This window comes from Lygodium microphyllum, chromosome 4 (genome assembly GCF_053477565.2).
Source record: "Lygodium microphyllum isolate KBCC chromosome 4, Lygodium_microphyllum_v1.1.10, whole genome shotgun sequence".
Classification (NCBI taxonomy): Eukaryota; Viridiplantae; Streptophyta; class Polypodiopsida; order Schizaeales; family Lygodiaceae; genus Lygodium; species Lygodium microphyllum.
In genome coordinates, this window is record NC_141138.1 from 145371254 (window position 1) to 145394453 (window position 23200).

The following is a 23200-nucleotide window of genomic DNA, read 5'->3' on the forward strand; positions in this document are numbered from 1 at the left end:
TTTGATGAGCTTTGCAGTAATAGGTTGCTTATCAATGGTAAGAAGAGTGAGTTCTTCTTGGAAGAAATCCAGTTTCTGGGGCACATAGTGTCAAAGGATGGTGTCCGAATGGATCCTGCTAAGGTTGAAGCAATTAGAACATGGCCAGATTTGAAGACTATCCATGATGTTAGAAGCTTCCTGGGTTTGTGTTCTTACTATAGGAGGTTCATTCGCAATTTTGCAGAGATTGCTTCACATTTACATGCTTTACAGAAGAAAGGAATCTCTCTCTAGTGGACACAGAAAGAGATTTCAGCTTTTAATCTTCTTAAAGAAAAGATGACTTCTAGTCCAGTGATCATTCTACCAGATCTTAGGAAGTCATTTGTTGTCCAGTGTGATGCCTGTGGCAATAGCATTGGTGCAGTGCTAATGCAAGAGGGCCGGGTAGTGGCTTATGAAAGCAGAATCTTGCGAGGGCCAGAGAAGACTATGCAAGTCTATGAGAAAGAATTGTTGGATGTGATTCATGCACTTTCTTGTTGGAAACACTACCTACTTGGGGCAGATTTTGTTGTCCAGACAGATCATCAGACATTGCGTTATTTCTTAACTCAGACTAAGCTGTCAGAAAAGCATATGCGTTGGGCAAACTTTTTGTCAATGTTCCATTTTCAGATTGTGCATGTGGAAGGCAAAAAGAATGTTGTGGCTGATGTTTTGTCAAGGAAGCCACAAATTTCAGCTGTGTCAATTCCTTATCATCATGAGCTTGATGATATGAAGGAACAATATGCTGATGATGAAGATTTTGCAAGGATCTTTGATCAGCTTATCAATGGACAACATCATGAGCATTATCTTCTCAAGGATGGTTTCATGTTGATGCATGGTAGACTATGTGTGACTATGCCATTGAGACGGAAAGTTATGACAGAGAGTCATTCTCCACCGTATGCAGGGCATCATGGTATTGATGCAACAGTGAAAGCAGTAGAGACATTCTTTTATTGGCCTACTTTGAGAAGAGACGTGGATGCTTTTGTGCGGCAGTGTTTGATTTGCCAGAAGGTCAAGTTTGACAGGCAAAAAGCACCAGGGCTTTTACAGCCATTGCCTATTCCAGATAAACCATGGGAAATCATAGCTATGGATTTTATCTTTGATCTTCCAAGGACACAGACAAGAAATGATGGGATATGGACTATCATATGCAGGTTTAGCAAACAGGCTCATTTCATTCCTGTCAGGAAGAAGATAAAACTAGATCAGATGGCACGTTTGTTTATGTGCAATGTCTTCAAGTATCATGGTATGCCACAGTCTTTTGTCAGTGACCGTGATCCACGGATGACAAGTCTATTCTGGAGAGGCATATTTGAGAACATGGGCACACCGCTTAAGTTCTCATCGTCATTTCATCCACAGACTAATGGACAGTCAGAAGAGGCAAATTCTATTGTCTTGGATTTGCTTAAGTGCTATGTGTCAGAGCACAAGTCAAAGTGGGAGCAGTATTTGTCTTTGGTCGAGTATGCATACAATAATACTGTGCATTCGTCAGGCAAAGCCCCTTTTGAAATTGTTGAAGGAGGTAAAAAGGTTCCTCCCATTTTGCATACAAAGGATAAGATCTTTCAGGCAGATCAGTATGTGCAGAGTATGGGGGAAATGTATCAGAAAGTTAAGCATGCCCTTGAAAGGACTCAGGCAAAGCAAAAGAAAGCTGTTGATCATCACCGTCGTGAATTGATATTTTCACTTGGTGATTGGGTACTGTTGCAGTTTGAAAAGGCACGCTTAAAGAAGCGGAAAGGCAAGGAGAGTCTTTTCACTAAGCTTAGTATGCGATACTATGGGTCTTTTCAAGTAACAGAGAAGATTAGTGATGTCAGCTATGAGCTGAAGTTGCCTGACAATTGGAAGATTCATAATGCTTTCCGTGTAAGTCTTCTTAGACCTTATGTGGGTGATGTGCCAGAAGATATGCCAGCTGAGGAACAACCTGAAGTTGAGGAACTTGATGAAATTCTTGTTCCAGAACAGGTATTGTTACACAAGGAAAGGAAAGTGAAAGGCAAAGTTGCTAGAAGGTATTTGGTTAAGTTCAAGAACTATCCAGCTATAGATGTTAAGTGGATGGACGAAGGTGAACTTGCAGAGTCACCTAATGTGTTGGAACTTTACCTTGAAGCATTTCGCTTGCAACCTACCTTGACCCCTTGTATCTCTAAGCTGAAATAGATTGTTAAAGTGACAATTGCTTAAGAAAGAAATTATGTACAAAAACAGATTTTGTACAGGTTAACACTTATTGTGTCCATATGGTTTTCTCAGTGCTAAAGAAGTAAGTATTGCTTGCAAGAATACAATTTTTACTTTTATTGAATTGAATACATGTTGTAACAATGGTTACTTGATCGGGCATGTATTTTGTGAATTGACTCAGTGGGGATATCATTTTGATGTACCGGCCACTAGATCTCTAGTCAGGGTGATGTGAAGTCATCAAATGAGAATCTGCCACCATGGGGATATCATTGTGGTGTATCGGCCACTATATCTGGAAACAGTGATGTGGAGTCACATGATGATAGTCTGCCATGTTTCACAGTTAGAACATACATGTGTTAACAGTGTGTTCAGTTCACAATGTTGACTGATAGCATGTATGTGTTATACATGTGCTGCCAAGTGTAAGTTCACTGGGTTAGCTGGAAGCATGTATGACATTCATGCAAACGAGGACGTTTGCGATTTCGAGATTTTTGGAAGGATCCCTCTTGAAATCTAAACGCCTGAGTTGCATGGTCAATATGTGAAATGGATAGGAATGTCTAGTGAGTCAAGACTGGACAGTTAAGGTCCAGTATAAGTCTGGAAGAGACTGATGGCACTGTAGATTGACAAGCCTGGAAGAGACTTGTGAAAGTGTATATGGACAAGTGTGTTGAAGAACTAGCCTGGAAGAGACTAGTCCAAAGTGAAGATGGACAAATCTTCAAGAGATTAGTCCATGTGGGGTCATCAGTGGAAATTCACTTTCAGTTGAGCTACATTGCAAATCTGGATGTAGCCATAGTCTGCAAAGATGGTCAGAAGACTAGTGGGGATGCAATGGAAGCAACTCCTAAAATTTAGGGAGTTACTATTTTTGGACCTCAGAATCTGTTCGCGTCATTATCTTTGTTTTTGTACAAGGATTAATCCTTTGGTCTGTGCCGAGGTCAAATTTTGAACCGAGGATGGAGAAATTTAGACCGAAATGTTTAAACAGGAAAATTGTTACATGTATGCCATGTGTCACAATTTGGGCATAAATTCCCAAAAGAGAGAGAGAGGGTAGCACAAAAACGAGTTTCAATGCATGGGGGGCTCATTTTGTGAAAGGGAGATGGATTGCTGTAGATGGAGAGCTCTTGAGAGCTGGTCTACCTTGTCTATGATGCACAGAGGGCTGAGTTTGCTTCCTACTCTCTCTCCCTCTCCCCCTGACAGTATGGTTATGCTGCAGAATCAAGGGCCTTTCTTCTGATTCAGGTACAGCTGTGTGGAATATGTTGTTTTTGCATGAGGCAAGAGCCTCTTTTCTGCAGGAACAGGAGCAGATGTTTGCAGTTCCCAGCAGGGACAGGTGAGGGTGGTAACCTCCCCAAGCAAGTGCCTGAAACAGCACTAATCCAGAACTGATTCTGGACTGTTCAGAGGGTATTTTAGAGCCCAATTGATGTCAGAATCAAGGGGCACTTGGCATAGATGATGCAGGACAGTGCAGCGATCAGTATGAACTGAAAATAGGTTTCAGAACAGGTCTGAACCAGTAGTTACTGTGGGCTGAACAGTACAGGGAACAGTATGAGTTGTAAACAGGTCTGAACCAGTAATTACAGCAGTCTGAAATGGTCAAATCTGCACCCCAACCAGAAGTTTCAGACTTGGGCAGAGTTTCCCCTCCTGGTCCACTTGTATTGGGTCAGTAATTGTACTGTTATGCTGTCAAATTTCACCCAGAATAGGTGAAAGACAGCCCATTGTACTCTCTCTCTTTTTAAAAATAAAGAAATACCGCAAGGGGCGCCTAACTTAGGGGCCAACAGGGTGTTTGTGTTGCAACGGGAGCATTTTAGCTTCCTGTTTTTCTTCTTGATTCTGTGTCTTTAAGTTCAGGTAAAGTGGGCGACTGTTAAATTGGGTGAAAGCATTTATGTATTTTGGTTGTACACTACCACCCTTTCCAGTGAACATGCCGGTTACACGTTGCCAGCAGGGAAGAGGGACGGAGGACGGCAGGATTCGAACCTGCCAGGCGTCGCTAGCAAGGAAGAGGGACAGTGTAAGACGTGTCGGGAAAAATCCCGCCTTAAAGTGACAATAGTGGTCACATCTAGTTCATACGTGATCTGGCAGGGGGAGTGTTTAATCCCATCTTCATCCTGTGTTTCTACTCAACAAGTCTTACTCTTATGCGACCGACACCGACAGCTGCCCTATCACTATAATCAGGAAAGTACCTCATCTTGTACGCAAATTTCTTATATTTTCTTTCTAATTCCAGTGTATTAATGGAGGGCAAAGAGAAAAAAGGGGGTAACCGAAGATTCTAGTTCCAGGGACCATTCTATGGTGGATCCCCATGAAACGGAAATTCAAGAAGAACAATGGGAAGAATTTTTTGCTACACGAGAACAATTTGATGATTTAACTGCTCGTGTGCAAGCACAGGGGGTTCAAATGGAGTTGCTAACTCAAGCACTCACAGAAATAAAATCTCAATTAGCCTTATTATTAGAAAGGAATAAAAATAAGGTAGAAACCTCAGACATTCCATCTTCATCGAAAGATCTAGATGTGATTATGCGAGATCCTAGGGAACCCCACCAAAAACTAAGGGATAACCCAGTGTTAAAAGATATGAAACCCCCTTAGTTTCACGCGGAGGAAAAAGATAGAAATAAAGACACTATTTTTAATTTTCTCCAAAAATGGGAGGATTTGCACAAACTTAAGAATACTCCACTACATCTCCAAGCGCTGGAGGCTAGTTTAACCTTGGGGCCAAAGGCATATAAATGGTGGAGAACTTTAAAGGAGACAAATAAAATACCTGAAACTTGGGCTCAATTTGAATCAATCTTTTTAAAAGAATTCCTTTTTGAAAATGAAATGGAAAGAAATTGGGAAGATTGGGATTATGTCAGACAAAGGGGAAGACCTTTGTTGACATATCTCGAGGAGTATCGTGAGATAATCCTCAAATTGGAAGGAATAGATGAATTTCAAAAGACAAGAGGATTCATAAGGGGACTGGATAAGGCCTGTAAAAAGAAAGTGAAAAGGAGTTCACCCAAGACACTTGAAGAGGCAATTAAATTTGTATTAATCAATGAAGATAATATGCGTCCAGGTGCACTCACTAGTCTCACTAATATGTAGCCCAAGACTAAGGAATTTGAAGCCTCAAAATTTGTAGGCAAATTGAAAAGGAAAATGCTATTTCTCAAGGGCAAGAAACAACCCTTTGAAAAGAAACAATATGTAAGGCCAAATTTAAGCCAAGATGACTTTGATAAAGCTAAAAAAGAAAGGCTGCGTTTCAATTGCCTATCCCCTAATCATGCTGCTTGGAATTTCCCTCAAAGGAAAAAGGGGGAAGATAAAGGAAAAGATAAGGACAAGGGCAAGGGAAAAGAGAAACAAATCCATGTAGTGCAGACCTTGGAATTAAAGGGGCATGAAAAGTATAAATCTTTAGAGGTCTTGCACAAGGATGTACAACACAGGTGTTGTATGTCAACTTCTATGGACAATGTGCATGGATTGATAGCTGGAAAGAGGGTTGGAGTCATGATTGATGACTCTGCCACCCACAATTTCATAAATTATATACTTGTCAATAAATTGAAACTTCCCCAACAAAAGAGTGGGCATCAATATGTTGTTCGTATGATGCAAGGTCAGGATAATAAAATATGGGATACAATGGTATCCAATTTGGAAATTGAGATCCAAGGATATAAAGATAAACTTGATTTTCAAATTATGAATATGGAAAGAGCCGATATTGCTTTAGGGAGGGAGTGGCTATGGGGATTGGAACCATCCTTAAAACGTAGCTATCATCATAATACACTGGAATTTGAAAGGGATGGTAAGACTTTTGTGATTCAAGGTGAACATGAAGTATCTGATAACCCTTTGTTGTGTTCCATTGAAGTTCAGAAGCTGATAAAGAAGGAAGCTTGTGAGGTATATATGTTATGGTCCCTTCTTGTATAGAACACTTTTACTTTCTGTAATATAAAGCAACAATTTTCTTATGTTTGTGAGTTGAATGTAAGTAATGAATTAAGTGGTTTGTTACATGAATTTAAAGATGTGTTTCCTTTTGATTTACCAAGTGGCCTTCCACAAGATAGGGATGATGTAAATCACCCAATTGACATAGATAAGGATACACACCCTATTTCTAAATCACCTTATAAACTAAGTAAAACACAGGACTAAGAAGTTGAAAGACAAATTAAAGATTACCTTGATAAAGGGTTTATACAACCCAGTAATTCACCTTGGGCTTCGCCAATTTTATTGGTGAAGAAAAAAGATGGTTCTATGCGACTTTGTGTTGATTATAGAGCACTTAATAAGATAACGGTGAAGAATAAATTTCCTATGTCCAAAATGGAGGATCTTTTTGATTAATTACAAGGGTCAAAATTCTTCACAAAAATAGACTTAAGATCAGGCTATCACCAAGTAAGAATTAAGGCACAGGATGTTTTTAAGACAACATTTCGTACTAGATATGGGCATTATGATTTTTTGGTAATGCCTTTTGGCCTCACTAATGCAATAGCTACTTTTATGAAGCTGATGAATAGTGTGTTACGGCCCTATCTAGGATACTTTGTAGTAGTCTTCTTGGATGATATCTTGATCTTTAGTAAATCAAGAGAAGAACATTTGGAACACTTACGATTAGTATTCCAATTGTTAAGAACACATTCCCTTTATGCGAAGAAAACTAAATGTGAATTCTTCGCACAAGAGGTCAAATACTTGGGGCATATTATCTCGAAAGAGAGAATCAAGATGGATTCAGAAAAAGGAAGGGTAATTATTGAATGGCCATCTCCAAGGACCCTAGAAGAGCTGCAGATCTTTCTAGGTTTATCTCGATTTTATCATAGATTCATTTGAGATTATGCCAAGATAGCTGTTCCAATGACGACCAACTTAAAGGGAAAGGGAAGAGCTTTAATTGGGAAACAGACCAAAATGAAAGTTTTCAAAAACTTAAGGTAGCTATTGCTACAGCTCCAGTACTATTAATTGTGGATCCCAATAAACCATTCGTGGTTGAAGTTGATGTCAGTGATAAGGCAGTAGGCGCGGTCTTATTACAATAAGGTCAACCAGTTACTTTTGAAAGCAATAAATTAGACCGTGCAAAACGGAATTATTTTGTTTATGACAGGGAGCTGTATGCAATAGTATATGCAATGAAGAAATGGAGGCACTATCTGTACGGTGTCAAACTTTTGATCTTGTCGGATCATGAAAGCATTAAGTGGCTTAATGACCAACTGGATCTACAAGGGTGTAAAGCCAGATGGGCCGAACTCCTCCAAGAGTTCGACTATGAAATAAGGTATAGAAAGGAAAAGTACAATATAGTGGCTGATGTACTCAGCAGAATGCCCATCATAAATGAATTGAGTTTTACTCAGTTCACTTCCGATTTACTTGAATCCTTAAAAGGGAAATGCCAGGTTGATCCGGCATATTCCAACATATGGGAAGCAACAAAAAATGGGGATCCAAATGGAAGAGCCTCCACTGAGGAAGGAATATTTGAGGATGTTTAACAAGGGAATGGAGCATCAGGGGTTGCTCAAATGGGATTCAAGTGGAAGAATTTTACCATTGATAATGGTTATTTACTCTACAAGGGTAGGGTATGTGTCCCGAAAGATGAAGAAATAAGGCGCTAGATACTCTTTGAGTGTCATGATACCCCTAGTGCGGGACATCTAGGAGTTAATAAGACTTATAGTCTTATTAAAAGACAGTTTTATTGGCTTGGAATGAATAAGGATGTCCTTGACCATGTGGTCAAATGTAATAAATGCAAGGTTAATAAAGCTGAAAGATTGAAGATGGGAGGACTTTTCCACTCATTAGAGATTCCTTCGGGAAAATGGAAGAGTATCTCCATGGACTTTATTGTCGCGTTACCCAGAACACAGAGGGGGCACGACTCTGTGTGGGTGATTGTGGATAGGTTAACCAAAATGGCTAGGTTTATTCCAACTTCAACTGATGTTAAAACACCAGAATTGGCTAGATTGTGTTAGAGTGCAGCGGTGCGGAAGCGTAGGACTGAGAGAGAGAACGCAGAGAGAGAAGAGAGAAAAAGAGACAGTGGAAGATGAAGATCTGCTGTATAAAGTGTGCTGAATACAAAGATATGCAGATATATACACGGGTGCAGTGCGCTGGACTGCGTGTCTCCACCTCGACGATGCAACCTGCTGTTCACCTCAAAGTCCGCTGCAGTCTGCACTGTCTCCTGTCTGAAATCTGCGAACAGAGACGGAATCTGCGCGTGTCACCGGTTTGTAATCTGCGAGCAGAGAAGTGTGTAAGACTGCTGGGAATGTCGGCTATTTATAGCCAGAACCAGCCAGGAAATAGGGCGCCAGAAATGCCCAGTTGGCTGCATTAAATGCAGCCGACTGCCTGCAGTGGGTCGGACTGCCATGTGGCAGTCCGACTGCATACAGTCCGACTGCACCAGGCTGTAATCTCCTGCCTGGCTGTGATCTCTAACACCCCCTCTCAGAGCCGGGGCAGGGCAGAAGCCTGAGGGATCTGGAATGTCTCCGAAGTAGAGCCTGGGGAAGTGCCTTCGTAAACAAATCCGCAAGATTGTCGTCCGTCTTGCAATACTCCACAGTGATGGTCTCATCCAGAAGCTTCTCTCGGATGAAGTGGTACTGGATCTCTATGTGCTTCGTCCGGGCATGAAAAACAGGGTTCCGTGCCAAGGCAATGCAACTCTCATTGTCACATTGCAGCAAAGTAGGACGAGTTTGGGGGCACCCAAGCTCCTCCAATAATCTCCGAAGCCACACAGCCTCACAGGTGGTGGAAGACGCGGCCCGATACTCCGCCTCAGTAGACGAAAGGGCTACCGTGGGCTGCTTCTTGCTACTCCATGAGATAACACCTGCACCCAAGGTAAAACAGTAACCTGTAGTAGACCGCCTGTGGTTCACATCACCGGCCCAATCCGAGTCGCTCCAACCTGCAAGTACAAGATCTGAACCATTTGTCCCTACGGGGTAATGAATCCCTAAATCAGACGTCCCCCTCAAATACCGAAGTATCCTCTGAGCAGCCTGCCAATGCACCGTCTGAGGTTCACTCATGAACCCTGCCAAGAGCCCAACAGCAAAACATAGATCAACCCTAGTGTTGAGAAGCCAAATCAAGGACCCAATCAACTGACGATAGCGGGAAGCATCCGGCAAAGGAGAAGGAATGGGAAGTGGTCTTCCAGTTCGGATCCATAGGAGTAGAAAGGGCCCGACACTCCTCCATCTCAAAAGACACCAAGAGCTCCTGTACATATCTCTGTTGAGAGATGAAGATCCCCCTCTGAGACTAATAAATCTCATGGCCCAAAAAGAAATGGAGTAGACCCAAGTCCGTCATCTCGAACGTCCGATGTAAAGCTGACTTCGTCTCTTGGACCTGCTGTGCATCATCACCTGTGACAATCAAATCATCAACATATAAAACACAAAGCACACAACCATCCGCGGAAGTGTGAACATAAAGCTGCGGATCGGCCTTGGAACGCCGATATCCCAACTGAGATTGGAGAAACGAATCAATCTTCTCGTTCCATGCACGCGGAGCTTGCTTGAGGCGATACAAGGCCTTCTTCAACCTGTAGACTTTCCCATCTGAAGATCCAAAGCCAGGAGGCTGCGCAACATAGATCTCCTCCTTCAAATCACCATTGAGGAAGGCCGACTTCACATCCAACTGGTAAACAGGCCATCTCCTATGACCAGCCAAAGCAAGAACAGCTCTAATGGTCGCCATACGAGCTATGGGGGCAAAAGTATCATGACAGTCAATCCCTGGGCGCTGTGCAAAACCTTTAGCAACAAGGCGAGCCTTGTGCTTATCCAAAGAACCGTCGCTAAGGTATTTGGTCTTGAAGACCCACTTGACGCCAATCACCTTCTTATTCGGGGGGCGGGGCATGAGTGACCAAGTGCCATTCCTCTCAATAGCCTCCAACTCGGCTTCCATAGCTTTCTTCCATGGTGCGGACTGTAAAGCCTCCTTCACGGAGGTGGGCTCTCGATCCTGCATAACACGGGTCATCAAACAATAGTTAGAGCAAACAAGCTCCGTAGAATGTGCCTGGTGCTGCTGTGACCGCCGCGGACCATCCTGCTGTCCCCACTCCTCAGAAACCCCCTCGATCCCTGAATCACGGAGTGTGTCACGGGCCCAGCGAGGAGGAGGCCGAACCTCCCATCGTCTCTCTCCATCAGCAAAAGACTCTGGAATATCCACCGGTGGTAACTCCTCTGAGGTGACCGGTGGTGCCGTAGACTCTGTGTCAGAACCAGAATCATAATCAAAAGGCACGGGCTCCAGTGGAACTGTAGAAGGAGCCCAACTCTCCCCTGGATCTCCAAGAACGGGATGCTCCTCACCCGTTGATGTAGCTGGAACCTCCACAAACCGCACATCTCGGCTAGTGTACACATCCCGCTTGACGGGATCATACAGTCGGTAGCCTTGGGACTGGGAGCTGTAGCCAACAAATACCTGTTTTCGGGAAGCTGCTTCAAATTTATCACGGTGAGCCTTGGGAATGTGAACATAGGCATTACACCCAAAGACCCGAAAGTAAGAAACATCTGGCTTCATCCCAAAATAAGCCTCAAACGGGGTCATCCCTTCCACGGCCGAAGTAGGGGATCGATTAAGGATGTGGACTGCAGTAGCCACAGCCTCGGCTCACAAAACCTGAGGGGTTTGTCGGTGCTCCATCATGGTGCGCGCCATCTCGATCACACTGCGGTTCTTGCGTTCAAGAATGCCATTTTCTTGAGGAGTGTTGGTATTGGCAAACTTCTGGTGAATTTCTTTATCTGCACAAAACCGAGCAAACTCATTAGAAACAAATTCACCGCCCTTGTCGGATCGCAAGGTCTTCAACTTCCGGCCCGATCGGTTCTCCTCAAAGAGAAGCCAATCCTTGAAGTGTGAGAAAGCTTCTGACTTTAATGCCAAAAAGTAGGCCCATGTCATCCTGCTGTAGTCATCCACGATCAGCATGAAAGCTCCCATGCAAGGACTCATTCCTCATAGGGCCACATAGATCCGTAGATACAAGCTCCATCGGTGAAGTAGACCGCCGCGAAGCTGTGTGGGGAATGGCATCCCTATGCTATTTCCCCCGAATGCAGGAGACACATGGCTGCTGGCTCACCACTATATCCGGCAACCCTCGAACAAGCTGTCCACGTGACGCCCTCCGAAGATAATCATAGTTCAGGTGACCAAACCGAGCATGCCATAACTCTGACTGTGACTGAGAGGTAAGAAGAAGAGTAGAGAGGGCGGTGGAAGACTTCAGTTTGTAAATGCCGTTCTCCTCATATCCGGATGATAGAACCTTCCTCGATCCACGATCAAGGACTCGCACCGTAGTACTGTCAAACTCCACCAAAAGGCCAAGGGAGCAAATCTTATGAACTGAAAGGAGATGGTACCCTAAGCCTGGTACATGCAAAACCTCTGAGGTATGGGTACCACCTCGTCCATCGGGAATAAGCTGCATCTTACCCCGACCTGCAATAGATACGGAAGAGCTATCTCCAATGAGAATCTGCCCACGCGAGGGTTGCAATTGGGCAACACCATCTGATGAAGGAGTCATGTGCCGTGAGACACCACTATCCACGATCCACTCTCGAGCCTGGGGAGGCGTCATCGCAGCATCAGAAGCATTCGATGAAGCGTCCTCAATGACAGCTAAATGAAGAAATGCAGCTGATGAGGGTGCAGCCACCGCTCCAGAATCCTTGGTGTCCTTCTTGTCTTTGTCAGGGCAATCCTTCTTCCAATGGCCAGTCTTTCCACAAATATGGCATGTGGAGTCTTTGTCCTTCTCCTTCTCCTTGTCCTTCTTGGACTTGTTATCCCCCTTCTTCTTCTTTTGGTCCTTCCCCTTCTTCTGAGAGGCTTGACCTATCAGCGCCTCCGACTTGGAAGTAGTCTGTCCCTTTAACTGTTCCTCTTGGTCCAAGACCATAGGAACCAACTCTTCCCACCGAAGAGTAGACTCTCGCCCCGAAGCAATAAGGGCAGAGTAAAATGTACCGAATCGTGGCGGCAACTGGGACAATAGTGTGATCGCCATGTCTTCGGAGGAAATCGGCTTTCCCGCATTCTGAACCTGCATCTGAAGCTGCCTTAGCTTGTTAATGTGCTCCCGCAGCGAAGAAGACTTATTTACGGACAAGGTCCGCATCTGTACCTCCAAAGAAACCCGCTTCATAAGGGTCATCCGATTGTACATCTGATCAAGCTCCAGCCATATCTCCCGAGCCACCCTCAAGTGCTCGATGTGAGCAATCACGGCTGTAGTACATGATAGAAAGAGAAAGAAACGAATCCTAGCATTCAGTTTGTCCCAATGAGACTGGGCCTTGGCCAGCTCCGCACGAGCATCGGAAGAGAGTTTGGACTCATCTCTTACCGAGGGCCGGTCGATCTCCTCCTGGACCAGCTCCGCCAAATCATAGGACTCAAGGATGGCCAACATCATGATGCGCCAAATGCGGTAGTTGTCGCCGTCGAGCTTCTAATCTGCAGGAAGAGCCGGTAAGACAGGCACCTTCCGGTCCATAATCGCCTGGAACTCCAAGTCAATCTCTGTAGACATCTTCACCTGTAATGCCTTCACAAACGCAAAAGCAGCCCCCTCTGACTGGGAAAACTCAGCCTGCTAAGGCTCTTCCGCGTCCTGAACCTTCTTCATCCGCCGGAGGCGATGAAAAAGCAAAATCTGCACTTGTAGGCTGAAAACTCAAACTTCCTCCGCGTCAAACAGTAGTAAACAGCAGCAAATCCACCACCTGGACTCCTTTTCTGCGCGCCCACACTCGTTTCAGCCTTGTTCCAAGGCGCAGCCCTCCTGTCTGCCCTTAAACGCAAAAAACGCAAATTTGTGTCGCGATGGAAACTCCTCTTCAGGTTGATTCTGCGCTCAGTCAGCCCTCTAACACTGCTCTGATACCATGTCAGAGTGCAGCGGTGCGGAAGTGTAGGACTAAGAGAGAGAACGCAGAGAGAGAAGAGAGAGAAAGAGACAGTGGAAGATGAAGATCTGCTGTATAAAGTGTGCTGAATACAAAGATATGCAGATATATACACGGGCGCAGTGCGCTGGATTGCGTGTCTCCACCTCGACGATGCAACCTGCTGTTCACCTCGAAGTCCGCTGCAGTCTGCACTGTCTCCTGTCTGAAATCTGCGAACAGAGACGGAATCTGCGTGTGTCACCGGTCTGTAATCTGCGAGCAGAGAAGTGTGTAAGACTGCTGGGAATGTCGGCTATTTATAGCCAGAACCAGCCAGGAAATAGGGCGCCAGAAATGCCCAGTGGCTGCATTAAATGCAGCCGACTGCCTGCAGTGGGTCGGACTGCCACGTGGCAATCTGACTGTGCAGTCCGACTGCACCAGGCTGTAATCTCCTGCCTGGCTGTGATCTCTAACAGATTGTTCATAGAGAACATATACCGATTGTATGACCTTCCAGCAAATATAGTTTCTGATCGGGATAGAAAATTTGATAGTCAATTTTGGCGGGTTGTATTTAGGAAGTTGGATACTAAACTTAGCATCAGTACGGCGGAGCATCCGCAAACTGATGGGCAAACTGAAAGGGTTTATCAAATCCTTGAAGATATGCTCAAGGCATATGTAAGTAAAAGGCAAACTAATTGGGAAGAGTATCTACCAATAGAAGAGTTTGCATATAACAGTGCCAAGTACTCTTCCACTGGATATAGTCCATTTATGCTAATGTATGGGTTTCAACCCAGAGCTTCTTATGCAGTGGGATTGCATAAGGAAAAGGTTCAGGCAGCCAAGGATTTTTTGGAGGATATGAATAGTATGTTAAAATTTGCTCAAGAAAATATTAAGAAAGCTCAAAATCGAGCTAGAGCTTATGCACATCCTCATGGAAGAGACATCTCCTTTGAAGAAGGGGAATTGGTCTATCTTAAAGTGCCTGAACAAACTAAAACCATGAAAACGGGACGATGTCCAAAGCTTTCACCCAAGTATTGTGGTCCTTTCACAATACTTAAAAGGGTGGGAGAACATGCTTATAAGCTCCAAGTACCTGCTGGTAGTAAAACACATCCAGTTTTTCATGTAAGTAAGCTAAGGAAGAAGCTGGGTGATTTGGATAATCTAATCTTAAATGATAATATTGAGGAGCTATTAGATGACCAATCTAATCCACATGAACCAAAAAGAATTTTAAATGTTCGTAACAAATAAACAAGGAACACTATTTATCAAGAATATCTAGTCAAATGGAAAGATTGTTCAGATGAAAGCTCAACCTGGGAGTGAGTAAGTACTTTAAGGAAAAGGTTTTCCAATTTACAGTTGGACCTTCCAAGTATCGTTTTCGAGGACGAAACCGATTCTTAAGGGGAAGGAAATGTTACATTAATAAATGTAACTTATGGGGAGACAAGCGCGAGGGATGACCGTCCGGGGGCCTTGGGCACCCGAACGGGGTCAAGGGGAGCCTAGAGAGTAAGTGAGTCTAAGGATAGGATGACTCACCTGAAGCTGACGGCTGGCAGTCGGATTAGGATGAGGAAGCCAACAACCTTCTAGGCGAGGCTGGGTGGTGAATCGAATAATCTCTCTCGTGCTGTTGGGGCTGTCGAGCAGAGGGGGCACTTGATTGAATCTCCGACATTATCACAGGCGATCAACATAGGCGTTATCTAACACTCCCACTTTCTCTTGTTTTCACATGACTGTGCCTCTCTAAATGTCAGAGGCTCACCTTCATCAATCAATAAAATGCAATCCAAAGATGGCTGAAACCTTTGTGGCTGCCTTTTGACACGTGTAGATCTTCCTACCCAATGATTTGTATTGTTAGGGAATGGGCCTACATCTTCAAATATGTGCACACCATCACCTGGTGGTTGATTTTCAGCATTTTCTTGTTACTGTAACCCATTTTCAGCATGTTTTTCTTGCTGTCCTATTCCATCCTATGCATCTATTTGCTGTCCGTTATCTTCTAGTGGTAGCACAATAGGTTGCTGCTCATTTTCAGTATCAAAAGGAACAGAATCTTCAGCTAATGGCTGCTGAATGGTGGGCTGTTCATGCTGAAATTTGACCTTCTTTTTGTCAAGGTCATCCTGTATAGCATGTTTCAGCAACTTTGCCTCATTAAATACTACGCCTCGGCTGCGTACTATCTTCTTTCCTTGAGGAAGCCAAACTCTATAACCCATCTCTCCCTCATCTCCATATCCCATGAAGATGCCCTTGATGGCTTTCATATCTAGTTTAGTCCTCTGATCTACAAGAATATGCACAAAGGCATCACAACCAAAGACACGCAAATGGTTATATGAAGTAGGTTTGCCAAACCAAACCTCTTCAGGAATGCCATTTTCCAATGCTTGATTGGGAGAGTGATTGCATATATGAACTGCAGTTTTAAGAGCCTCTCCCCAGAACTGCTGCGGGAGATCAGTTGTGGATAGTATGTATCTGACTCTCTCACAAAGTGTGTGATTATATCTTTTGGCCACACCGTTTGATGTAGGATAATCAGGGGTTGTCAACTCCCTCTTAATGCCATGCATCTCACAAAACTTTTTGAACTCATTAGAAACATACTCGCTCCCATTATCTGTTCTTATAGCTTTTAACTTGAGCCCTTTCTATGTGGTATCAAAAGCACGAAACCTTTTAAAGGCATCCAACACTTCCTTTTTGCTCTTTAACACATATATCCATGACTTTCTATTGAAATCATCAATAAAAGTAATAAAGTATCATGCACCCCCATATGAAATAACATGCATAGTGCACACATCAAAGTGCACTAAATCAAGAGCATTGGATTTCTTAACGACACTAGAGTAATAAGGAGTTTTCACATGATTTTCATATATGCAATCATTACAAAAGTCGAGACCATAGCCTTTTACATCAAATCTCCCTAAAGAGAAGAGAACCTGAAGGCCGTTTTGGCTCATATGGCCAAGTCTTTTGTGCCAAAGTTCCATTTGTGAATGAACTTCAGCCATAGCCAGGAACTTGCTACGTAATGCTTTACAATGAAAATAGTACAAAGTTCTCTTTTTGCTGCCCTTAACAATTAGCATAGAGCCCTTGTGGACCTTCCAAGATCCACCACCAAAGGTAGTAAGATATCCTCTTGCATCAAGCTACCCAACTAACAATAGACTTATCTTTATGCGAAGTACATATTTGACACCTTGTAGAATGAGCTCTTGGCCGTTTCAAGGGCCAAGTGAATGGTACCTACACCCTCTATCTCACATGCATAGTTGTTGCCCAAGTAAACCTTGCTTAGAAAACTTGCAGTGCATTTAAAAAATGACTCCAAAGAGGAAGTAACATGAAAAGAGGCACCGCTGTCCATTATCCATGATTGGGACAGCTCATCATGAGCTGAAAGTAAAGCATCAATTACCTCCTTTTTGGTGATATGCATATCATCTGCTGCTGCCATAATATCTACATCATTGTATGAGGCTGCAATAAGTATCTCTCTAGTGTCAAAGAGCTCTTCAATGACCACATTAGATGCAATATTTGCTTTTGCAACTTCTTTTGAGGGGGAACTGTCATCATCTTTCTTGTCATCCTTCTTTTTCTTTCTTTCTTGCTCTTTCTTATAGTACCGATAGTCAGCCTTTTTATGCTCTTTACGCCCACATTGATAGCAAGTATTATCTTGCTGTTTGCCCTTGCTTTTACTCTTACTTTTGCCTTTATTTGCTACAGTACCCCTCTTCTCTGACGTGTCTCTAAGATGATAGGATGAACCATTGCTTTCTCCACTAGACTTTCTTTTGATCTCCTCATTGAGAATAGAGCCCTTAACACCATCAAAGGTCAAAGCAGGGTTGTTGCATAGTGAAACAACCAAAGACTCTCAGCTGTCAGGCAAATTCATCAACAAGAAAATAGCCTTCAGTTTATCATTGAAGGGGTGCAAACTAGAGTCTTGCAAGTGACTCAAAATCCTTGTGAAAGCACTGAAATGCTTAGATGCTGGCTTAGACTCATCCAACTCCATGTTCACAAGCTTGTGCATGAGATGCACTTGATTCACTGGAGTTGTATTTTCATAAGTGTCCAATTAACTTTTTCCATATGGCATAAGTCGTATCAAGATGCTTAATGTTTATAAGTACGCCATTAGATACAACCATTTTAATGTATACAATGGCCTTCTTGTTAAGTCTAGCCCAATCCTCATCTGTCATACTTGCAGGGTGGGTTTCCAAGAGAGCATCATCATAGTCCTTGAGAAACAAGATGCCTTGCATCCTGTCCTTCCACAGATCAAAGCTGTTGCCATCAAAACTCTTGATTTCATGAAGGGATATAGTGTCATTGCTGCTAGAAGCATTAGTGGCCATTGTTCAGCAAAGTGCCAAGTACCAATGCTGTATTTTATGACAGTAAATAATAGGCTGAATATTCAGCCAATTTCAGCCCAAAATTTCAGGAAATAAGAGTTAGATTTGATCCAAATACACGTACAACAGTATAGAGAATGACTTTCATCAATATAACTGAAATTTCAGCCTACATTCCATGCATACATCATTGCAAGGTGACTCCCACTTAAGCAATATCACCAAAAATACATCTGCAACAATCCTAGATCTGCAAATGATCAGTAAGACTATTGCACCATGGATATTCAGTAATACATCAACTCAATAGGAGCTGCCTAACATGTGTACTGCATACATATGTGCCCTAAAGCACTTCTGATACACAAAAAACCACCAAAATTCTCTGCAATTTTTCCAAAATCTCACAAGTGGGAGATAATAAACTCGAATTCCACTACTTATAGCACCAAGATTGCTTTAGCAATGTCCCCAAAGTGCATTTCACACATTGATTTTACCAAATTTCACGAATTTCAGTAAAAGCCCCAAAATTTCGTTGACCAGTTTGCTCCGATTGCATTAATATATGTTCCCGAGAGCATAGAACATGTAAATTTAGCAAAATTTCACAAAATTTTGCAAAAGCCCCAAATTTCTTGGGTCGAAATGTGCACCAATGTTAGTAAATTCGACTTAGTTGAGAAAAAATTCACTGATACATGAAAAGGCATAAAAATTTCAAAGACAATATGCACAAATTCTGCAATTTTTGGGTCAAATGTCAGTGTTGTGCATGAACAACACCAAATCTAGGAAAAACCCCAAATTTCTAGGCACAAATTTGCAAACTATGCTTGCACGTGCGAACCCCCGTTAGTGAGTAGGGGGTTGCTTGATAAAAAAATAATAAAAGTGACGAATTTGGCCCGAAATGTGCCGGCGTGACCAATGTGACCTATCAGAGGATGTCGACTGCTGTCCCATTGGTCAGAGCTGACTGCCACCACGTCACGCTGATTGCCGCTTGTCTCCACCTGGTCAGGCTGATTGCCGCCTGGTCTCTGTCTTTTTATGTTAGCTGTTGATGAGCTGTCGCCAATTGAAGACACTGTAGCTTGTCTACAAAGGTGACAACCTGTCTCCTTCTTCGCATGTGTATGCTGAACTGACTCGCACAGTCCTCGAGAAGCACTCACACCTTAGTTGCAGCTCCAATACCATTTTGTGGGGATGAGTGCACAATGAGAATGCGAGTTAGTAGTGGGGCAGCAACAATGTTGAGTGTGAGAGAGAGAGAATCCCAAGATGAGTGTACCAGCTTGTCACGATACACAAAGGATAAAATGTAGTTATATGTTCAGGTACAAATAAGGGTGTGTTCACACGTGTATAAGTTTATACACGGAGATTAAGGGACTTTACACCTGAAGGGACTTTACACCTAACACTCATCACCTCTAGGCGTTGCCGTGGACATCCTTCAGCTGCACTTCCATGCCCAATGGACTGTGTTTATCTCGAGCGAGTTGTTACCAGCTCCTCCAGCCCCCATCGCCATCAACACCAGCTTGCATTTTTGCTATTCTAGTTGACACTAACTGCTGGCCATCATGACACACGTTGACACATCCCTCAGCTCGCTCCCATGAGAGTCATTGGTTGTTGGACAGCTATCCCCTTGAGCATTTTGCACATTTTCATTCATTATTCAATTACCTTCATATCACATTTTTCCATTTTTGCATTTTTGCATTAGTGTTCGATTTCACCGCATTTCAATCGTGGTCATACACTCTTATGTTTTCTTTTGCAAACCCTAGCATATATCCACATGTATGTGATATTGTCTCTCTCATGACCCATGTGGATGTGTTAAGGGCCATGACTTTGATGTTTCCAAGGTTTATTGAGAGTTCGCTCTATGTGCAAAAATTGTCTAATGCATGCATGCATGTCTGTGGCATTGTAATCCCAAGTGTAAGTCAAATATCAGGTTGATGCTGTCAATGTAGAGCAATAAATTGATGGAGTCCAAAGAATGATGCACTATTGCCATTTTCTCTATCTATGAACTCAGCAATCTCATCTATGCCTAGGCTAAAAATGTTGGGAGAGTGGGCAGCCTTGCTGCAAACCTTAGTGCTATATATCTCCATTGAGTCTTGACAAACTATTTGGGCATCTAACGCGCCCCACAACTCTCATACAATGCAGTGATGCTCCATATCATCTCCGATGGGATCTTGAGCATCTGTTGTTTTTGCAAAAGCTGGTTTGGGCATCTAACTCGCCCCACAACTCTCATACATTGCAATGATTCTCCATATCATCTCCGATGGGATCCCGAGCATCTGTAGTTTTTGCAAAAGCTGGTCCTATGGCAATATCTCAAATGCTTTGCACATATCCACAAAGCGACAATAAAGTTTGTGGCTTTGCACCATAGTTGCATTGGTACCATGTACGAAAGGGTTCATACTATACTGTACTATAGGTACCATACCTCACATATTAGTACCACAAGGTACCACAAGGTACCAAATTAATTGATACTTCGATCCATACTTTCGGATGAGTTAAATGTTCGCATATTAATCTAATTCTCTCATGAATGGGACTATGTTGTTGGATATTCAAATAACTTTTCCATCTTTTTTTCTCGAAAAAATTATTATGTAGCTTTTAGGAGAGAACAACATAATTTTATTGTACCGTACGTTAAAAAATCTTAAGGTACCATTGAGTACTATATTTTATTGTACCGTAGCATAGCATACCATACTTTTTGTACGTGACAACCATACTTTGCACCTTTGGTTGTGTAGAAGTTATGGTGAAAACAGTCTGTCTAGAGGCTTTGAGACCCTTCCTCTGCTCAATATTGATCTACATATTTCAATTAATAATTTATTATTTCCAACCATGATTGTCGGGATTTTGCCCTATTTGAGGGAGGTGCCAGAAATGGAGCTTTAATGGTAGAGGCACAGGGTGAAAAGAAATGGGAGAGATGATCAGGAAGATTGGGATAAGGGAGAGGAAAGAAATGGGAGAGACAATCTGGAATATTGGGATAAGGGAGAGATGATCAGGAGAGGTCTTTGTTTCCCCCTTTTTTTTGGTTTTTCTTAGGGGGGGGACCAAAAAAGAAAATTCTTATCAAATTTTATGTAAGTCAGAAACACTTTGGATATATCTTGTTTTCCAAGTTGTTTATGTGGGAGCATTTTTGATAGCTTGCATTTTGCCAGGGATTACCAAATGCAGGAAAGTCCTCCCTTTTAGCTGCTGTAACGAGGGCGAAGCCAGAAATAGCAGCATATCCGTTCACAACACTGATGCCAAATCTGGGACATCTTGCTGGCGATCCTGAAAAGGATGGAGGTTTCTCTAAGGGTCCAAAAATGGCTGATCTGCCAGGGCTAATTAAGGGTGCTCACCTTGGTAAGGTCAGTACTATATCAAAAGCATCCTTGTAAAATTGCGAGTCAACATATGTCTGTTGTCCTGATTAAGAGATCTAGGTCTTCTGGGAAATGCAGGTGTTTTTAAGTAGTAGTCAACTGTAGTTTACCACAGTATCCTATATGGTCTTCTACTGTTTATTTATCTGTAAACGCTACTGCATGCTAGATGCTGTGTTGACTGTTGCCATGCATATGACATGTTTGGTTTGGCTTAATTCTGTACACTATGGACTGATATTGATGGAAGCCTACATCCACATAATTCATGAATCAGACATACTATGGAAAAGCATTCATAGTTAATCTGTTGCAGTATAACTGGTGACCAAGTGCTAATGATGTATGCCAAGTAATGACCTTATCACCAAGTTGGTCAAAAAAGTAGATTAAGCGTTGATTGATCTGGTCTTTGCACATGCAGTCTCCCATTCAATTAAGTTTTCAAGTTTTCACATGTATACAGGTAAGAGTTGAGGATATGCATTTGTTTGGTATATCCAGCTTGTTTGGTTTCTCCAAAATTGTGACATAGGCAATATTTCTCCTCTGAACAAGACATTGTTTAGGTGCACCACCCTAGTTTGCTGTCTTCAGTTTAGCTGACCATATAACTTGTACTCATGTCATATGTGAGCATCTGTTTGAGAAAATAAGGTTTATATGTTTGCTACTTTGAAAGTGCAGTTTTATTATAAGTTATAACTTCACTACCTACTACCTATTACCTACTACCTAACACTCAGCTTGAGCAGTGTATTGCAGCTGTTGAGTTGCAAGTTCAAGAAATCCTGACTCACTTAGAAAAAAGGCACAGCCATGCTTCAGATTAATTCGCTTGCACCATAGATCACTGCACAATTCTCTCTTGGCAATCTGTCAGGTAGTTGTCACCCCTGATAAGGGATGGGAAGCAGGGGATCCGCTTTCTGGTACTACTCGTGTGACCCTTATGGAGGACATGAAACCACTTTTTTCTACTGGAGATGAAGAAGAGGAGAAAAAAATGCAATTGACACCTCTGTTCACTCAATGTGAAATACCCTCTTGTAGATTACAATAAAGAACTGAAGAACTTCTATCAGCTTGCAACCTATCTAAAGGAACCTCCTAAGTGTATGTTTCAGAACCAAAGGAATTGAATAAGAGAGGCTGAAAGCAAGTCGAATCCCTATCATTTGTTTGTTTAAATCACATTTTGATTGTCCAGGTCATTAATAGCGTGAATTTGTTGATATGACATCCATTCTTTTGTTTTCCCAGGGACTTGGAAGGATGTTTTTGAGGCACTTGAGAAGAACAAGCATTCTAGTGCATGTGGTTGATGCATCCACAGAGGACCCTTTGCAGGACTATAAAATACTTCGTGAAGTAATTACAATGCATTTCATTGCAGGTCTATTTTGCTTAAGGGATTGTATAAGTAAGGTAATCTTGATATATGCTTCTTTGCATATGCAGGAATTACTCATGTACAACCCTGACTATCTTAATCGGCCTCATGTGGTTGTATTGAATAAGCTCGACATTCCTGAGGTAATTTTGACATAGAAGCACCCTTTCCTTAATTCTGCTTCGTCCCATTACTTTGTGTTAAACATCTCAAAACTGACCCCTAGTGAGGATGCAAGTCTTTTGTAAGGCATTTAAAAGTCCAAAAGGTCTTATATAAAAATATCAAAGGCTGGTCTTTGAAATGCCCCCAAAAGAGTGGTCCCTAGAATGTGTTCTTGGAACAGAAGCTCTCAGAAGAAAAATAATCTCTCTGATGTGGTCAAGTATTGGGATAATGTTACATTTTTTTGGTAAAGCTGCTTGGTGTTGCCTTAGCCCTTCTCCTCTTTTTCTGATTTTCTCTCCCTATTTTTGTTGTGGGTTTGCTGCCCCTGCATCCAGCATTCATTTTGTGTTCCTTCTTTTTTTCTCTGGCCTGCTCCCCTGCTTATACTTGGGTGGAAATTTCTCCAGCTTACATGCTGCTGTGCAGCATAAGAGCCAGCAGAGCAGC

At 42.7% G+C, this 23200-nt stretch overlaps 1 protein-coding gene across 3 annotated transcripts in view; it reads left to right on the forward strand.

Annotated features, from left to right (window-relative positions):
• Window positions 1-23200, forward strand: part of LOC148037732 (putative GTP-binding protein OBGC2) — a 97582-nt gene that overhangs the window by 66903 nt on the left and 7479 nt on the right. For all 3 annotated transcript variants that reach the window (XM_087676687.1, XM_087676689.1, XM_087676688.1), the window contains 3 exons: window positions 20980-21177; window positions 22456-22563; window positions 22654-22728. In XM_087676687.1, coding sequence (XP_087532813.1) covers window positions 20980-21177; window positions 22456-22563; window positions 22654-22728 — 381 coding nt within the window. The remainder of the gene's footprint in view (window positions 1-20979; window positions 21178-22455; window positions 22564-22653; window positions 22729-23200) is intronic.